The 6,047-nt window shown below is 38.7% G+C and overlaps 1 protein-coding gene across 1 annotated transcript in view; it reads right to left on the minus strand.

The window, feature by feature from the left end:
* INTS8 (integrator complex subunit 8) overlaps positions 1 to 5,682 on the minus strand; it is a 51,230-nt gene extending 45,548 nt beyond the window's left edge. Inside the window, exons 1-4 of the mRNA XM_029222776.1 lie at positions 5,417 to 5,682; positions 3,088 to 3,262; positions 1,126 to 1,266; positions 732 to 803 (exon numbers count right to left, since the gene is read on the minus strand). Of these exons, the coding sequence (XP_029078609.1) occupies positions 732 to 803; positions 1,126 to 1,266; positions 3,088 to 3,262; positions 5,417 to 5,546 (518 nt within the window). The 5' untranslated portion in view covers positions 5,547 to 5,682. The remainder of the gene's footprint in view (positions 1 to 731; positions 804 to 1,125; positions 1,267 to 3,087; positions 3,263 to 5,416) is intronic.
* Between the last annotated feature and the right edge of the window lie 365 nt (positions 5,683 to 6,047).

Below are 6,047 nucleotides of genomic sequence, written 5' to 3' on the forward strand. Positions count from 1 at the left end.
ATATTTGCAAATGAAGCAACTGACAAAGGATTAATCTCCAAAATTTATAAGCAGCTCATGCAGCTCAATAACAAAAAAACAAACAACCCAATCCAAAAATGGGCAGAAGACCTAAACAGACATTTCTCCAAAGAAGATATACAGATTGCCAACGAACACATGAAAGAATGCTCAACATCATTAATCATTAGAGAAATGCAAATCAAAACTACAATGAGATATCATCTCACACTGGTCAGAATGGCCATCATCAAAAAATCTAGAAACAATAAATGCTGGAGAGGGTGTGGAGAAAAGGGAACACTCTTGCACTGCTGGTGGGAATGTGAATTGGTACAGCCACTATGGAGAACAGTATGGAGCTTCCTTAAAAAACTACAAATAGAACTACCAAATGACCCAGCAATCCCACTACTGGGCATATACCCTGAGAAAACCATAATTCAAAGAGTCATGTACCAAAATGTTCATTGCACCTCTATTTACAATAGCCAGGAGATGGAAACAACCTAAGTGTCCATCATCAGATGAAGGGATAAAGAAGATGTGGCACATATATACAATGGAATATTACTCAGCCATAAAAAGAAACGAAATAGAGTTATTTGTAGTGAGGTGGATGGACCCAGAGTCTGTCATACAGAGTGAAGTAAGTCAGAAAGAGGAAGACAAATACCGTATGGTAACACATATATATGGAATCTAAGAAAAAAAAAAATTGGCCAACTTACACACTTAACTGAGGAGGTCCAGGTTTTGGTTGTTTGACAGGAAAACTACTTTGAACAATTGTCCTAATTGCCCTGTAAAAAAGACCAAAAAACGAAAATTTAACACACTGTAAATATCACTTCAAGTATTTTTTCAAGTGCTCCTTAGAAAACTTAAAAACTATCTGAAATTCTAATTGATATATAATAAAAACTTTGTAAGTCATCCACATCTTTATCAGAATTCTTTTCATCTATGCAGTCATAAATTTTCTCCACCAACAGATTCACTGTTCCCAAGATCCTCTGAGAGATCCCTAGAGTAGAAGAAGTAACTTAAAAGCATATCCCTGGAAGTCAGAGTGCAATTAAAGAGAGGCTGCCCAACACATTTCAGGTTTATGAAAACATTTACCATCTATTGTAGAGAAGTATAGCCATGGCAGTGGTTGGAGGTAAAGTGGCCAGATCCATGTCTACGTGCTTTGTTCCGGGAGGAACTTTACTGATGCACAGCAGTTCATTTAGTAACATATTCAATACTGGAACAGACAAACTTAAAAAGGAAGAATCAAAAGATATATAAGCTGTGTAACCACAAAATACTCAATTCAGTATTTTCACTCAAAATAATTATACTTTTAAAGGAGTAAATCTACAGACCATTTTATTAACCTGTTTCAACAACTTATATGAAAATATACCTATCAAATTCAAAAAGATTTCTTAAGCTTTCATTATGAAAACAATTTAAACATATACAAAAGTAGACAGAATAATATAATATAGCCCAATGTGCCCATCATCCAGCTTCAACAATTATCAACTGATGGCCAATCTTGTTTCATCTCCACTCCACCCACTTCCCTCCTTCCCATATTATTGTGTAGCAAATTCCCAATATTAAATCATTTTTTCCACAAGTATTTCAGAATATATCTCAAAAAAATTACCTCCTAACATAATGACAGTATAAATTTCACATCTAAAAATATTTTAATTGCTTACCATCAAATAGCGAATCAATGCTCAATTTTCCAAGTGTAACACATACATCGTACTTTTTTGTACACATTGCTACCTGTTGATATGCTTCAAATCTATTAATGGATGTTTCCCCTTAGATTAAAGAATAAAACTTTTTTTTAATTCTAATTTTAATGCTATAGAAGATATGGTGAAAAAACAATGTTTAAATACTACTAGTGTGAGTATAAACTAATACAACTCTCTTGGAATGCAATCTGGTAACATGCATAATGTGCTTTAAAAATGTTTATACCACTTGACCAAGCAATTTAACAATCTATACTAAGGCTGTAACTCGAAATTCAGATAAAGTTTACGGACATAGACATTTAAGGCTCTGTCATTTATAAAAGTGAAAAACTAGGGCCTCCTTGGTGGCACAGTGGTTGAGAGTCCGCCTACCGATGCAGGGGACACAGGTTCGTGCCCTGGTCCGGGAAGATCCCACATGCCGCGGAGCGGCTGGGCGCACGAGCCATGGCTGCTGAGCCTGTGCTCCGCAACGGGAGAGGCCACAACAGTGAGAGGCCCGCGTACCGGTTAAAAAAAAAAAAAAAAAAAAAAAAGTGAAAAACTAGAGAAAACTGTCAATGCAGGAACAGTTAATAAATTATCTATACAATGGAATAAACTCCAAAAAACAAAATGGGAAAATGTTCATGATATCCTGCTATATGAAATAAAACAAATCAAAACAGTATATAAGATATGTTCACAACTTTGTTTAAAAATAAATCACACAAAAATGTTAAAAATACTTCTCTCCCCTCCTCTATTATTTCCTATTTTCTGAATTTTCCCAAATGTTCTATAAGGTATTTCTTTTTCAATTGTGAGAAGGGGATGAAAACAAATCATTTTATAACTACGCCTTTGAAATTATTTATTTGTAAACAAATAACCACTGATTCTAATAAGACAGCTTAATAGTTTGGGAGATAGTGATTGATTTATGCCCAGTAAAATAAACTGAATTATTCAATAAGGAATCATCCATACATTATGTACCATGCATCATTAATTTTTATTCATTTTCTTCAGATATGTAAAAGTAAACTGAACATTTAAAACTGTTTAGGCATGGACTTTCCTACTTAGCACATCAAAAAAAAGAACAATAATAAAATGGCTCATTATTGATAACACCAAGTTTATACTTTAAAAGGTTATTTAAATTCATCTAATAGTCGAATATTTTCTTACACCTTTTGAAAACTACTTGCATATTTTACCAAGAATGCAGAGAAAAATAATTTTCATTTTAAGGGCCAATATTATAAGAACACATATTGAAATAAACCAAGATATCTAACAGTACTAAAAATAAATTCATTTAAATCTTGTATACCTTTTCTCTAATATGTCTAAGTCCCACTTCAAATGTGCAGCAACTTTAAGAGCAAGAAGCTTTAAAATACGATTTCTCTTGTTATCAGGTGGAGGTTGAACTTGGTTCTGTTCATTAACTGAAGGTTTAGAAGCCTGTTCCAAAAACTGGACTATAAGTTGAACTGGTGCAGGATCTAGGATTTAAAAGAAAATAATTCTTGAACTTAAGTTCTAATTATGAAGATCCAAAGGATTCACTGTATTAGTTTTTGACCACAAAGGAATCCAAACAGGCCAACAGGCATGTGAAAAGATGCTCCATATCGCTATTAGAGAAATGCAAATCAAAACTACAATGAGGTATCACCACACACCAGTCAGAATGGCCATCACCAAAATGTCTACAAATAATAAATGCTGGAGAGGGTGTGGAAAGAAGGGAACCCTCCTACATGATTGACGGGAATGTAAACTGGTGCAGCCGCTATGGAAAACAGTATGGAGGTTCCTTAAAAAATTAAAAATAAAGTTACTATATGATCCAGCAATCCCACTCCTGGGCATATATCTGGAAAAGACGAAAACTCTAATTTGAAAAGATACATGCACCCATAAGTTCACAGCAGCACTATTCACAATAGCCAAGACATGGAAACAACCCAAGTGTCCGCTGACAGATGAATGGATAAAGATGTGGTACATATATACATTGGAATATTACTCAGCCATATAAAAGAATGAAATTATGCCACTGCAGCAACATGGATGGACCTAGAGATTATCATACTAAGAAAAGTAGGTCAGACAGAGAAAGACAAATGTCGTATGACATCATTTCATGTGGAATTTAAAAGTGATACAAATGAACTTATTTACAAAACAGAAATAGACTCACAAAGAACAAATTTATGGTTACCAAATGGGAAAGCGGGGGAGGGATAAATTAGGAATTTGGGATTGACAGATACATATAAAATAAACAAGGACCTACTGTATAGCACAGGGAACCATATTCAATATCTTATAATAACCTATAATGGAAAAGTATCTGAAAAGGAATATATATATATATATATCGTAATCACTTTGCTGTACACCTGAAACATTGTACATCAACTATACTTCAATTAAAAAGAAAGTTAAAAAAAATCCAAACAGTTGTGTAGTTAGAATAACTAAGGATTATGATTTATAAGAAGTGTGCCTGGGGATTAAAGGGAAAGATCAGGAAGGGTGTAAGGAAGAAAGGATAAGAGATTCCTGCAGAAGAAAGCACTTTACAGGGAAGAACATAATGGTTATAGATTTCCAGTTCAGCAAACAACGAATGTCAATTAGAGGAAAGAGATGTCATCTTTAGAATCACTGTTTTAACGCTTAATTAGTGGGACCTGCATAAAGTTACCTCTGCACCTGTTTGTCATGCAAAATAGAGGATAATGCCACCTACCTCACAGGATTACTATGAAGACTGATTAAATGAGATAACAGATATGAAGCATTAAGCACAGTGACTGGCACGCAGAAACACTCAACAAACGTCAGTCAAAATCAATTAATTAGAAGAACATAATATAATATAGGTGGTAAAACTGCCCAAGTACACTAACTTCTCGCACAGCAGTCTCCACCAGGAGACTAAAGCCAGTCTATTAGACTGAACAAGCCACATCTGGATTCGAACTTTATCAGCAAAATATCATTCAAGGAACTTACTTTTTCATGCCAGTACCTCTTTCCAGAAATGCCTGGGGTTTTCCACCTTCCCTGAGAGTACTCGTTAACTGGGATATTAATCATGATCATCATTATACAATAACCATCTTGCAACTGTAGTTTTTTTCTACTTTCAAAGATTTCTTCATTTTGATTTACAGCTTAACTTTGAAATATATAATTAAGAGTCGGTAAAGTCTCCTCGTTGAGCAATAAAACAGTTAAATAGGAACCTAAGATAGTTAACTAATTAGTGTCAGGATCAGCCCCCGAATCGTTGATTTCTCCCCATCTCCCCAAACTGTGCGGGGTTCTGTCAAGAGGAGGGTTCGAGCCAGCCTCCCCAATCCAAATACTCTCACAAGGCCATCTCGCAGGCGTTAAAACCCCGAACAGTAAAAGGGGGTGGATGCGGAAGCTCCTTTGTTTTGCGCCTTTCTTTGGCCTCCCACAGCAGTGCCCCCGCACTGGTGTGTTTAATACTTAGCCGGGGTCCTAGCCAGAGCTGGGCTCCGGTCCCCGCCTCCCGAGCCGCAGGTTCGTGGCCGAGAAGGCGCGGGATGATGAAAGACGGGAGGGCAGCGCCGGTGATCGGGGTCCTGCTCCGCTCGAGCTGCAGGCGCCGCGCTTACCCGGGCAGGGCTTGCGCAGATGTTTCTCCAACAGCGACTCCTCCAGCAGGAACTCGAACCAGCAGGTCTGCGGCGGGGTGCAGGGCCGGCTGGAGGTGGCCGCCTCCCGGTCCGCCGCCTCCGCGCTCATCCTGCCCCCGCCGCCGCTACCCCCTGGGACGTTTCCCGGCTCCAACCTGACACTCGGATGCGGGCCCTGGGCCTGTGATCTGCGGAACCCCCGAGACCTAGGACGCACTCGGAACGTCCCGGAAACCGACACAGTCCAAAATGGCTGCGCGGCCCAGCCAGAGCTGGGGATCCTGGATCCGCCTCCCGGCGCCACCGCCGCGCCTCCAAGCCAATCGTTATTTGAGTTGGAGAAAGAGGGCGGGACCTATCCTCAGACCACGCCTCCTCCCAGTTGCCTTGGGAGACGGCTTGCGGGTAAGCTGGGTCGCAGATTGGTTTCCCCGGTTCCCTGGGAGTTTCTCAGCGAGCAAATGAAATAGCCTCATCAATAGGCCTCATTGCCTTCGTAAAAGGCAGTGAACGCTACAGGTTCAAACTGTGATCTAGGCAAAGTTTGTTTTCGGTGCTTTAAATTTTCCCACTTCATTTCTGAGATTTCCTACTACCTAGGTCCTCTCGG

This window comes from Monodon monoceros, unplaced genomic scaffold, assembly GCF_005190385.1.
Source record: "Monodon monoceros isolate NGI ecotype Baffin Bay Population unplaced genomic scaffold, NGI_Narwhal_1 Super_Scaffold_14, whole genome shotgun sequence".
In the NCBI taxonomy this organism is placed as follows: domain Eukaryota; kingdom Metazoa; phylum Chordata; class Mammalia; order Artiodactyla; family Monodontidae; genus Monodon; species Monodon monoceros.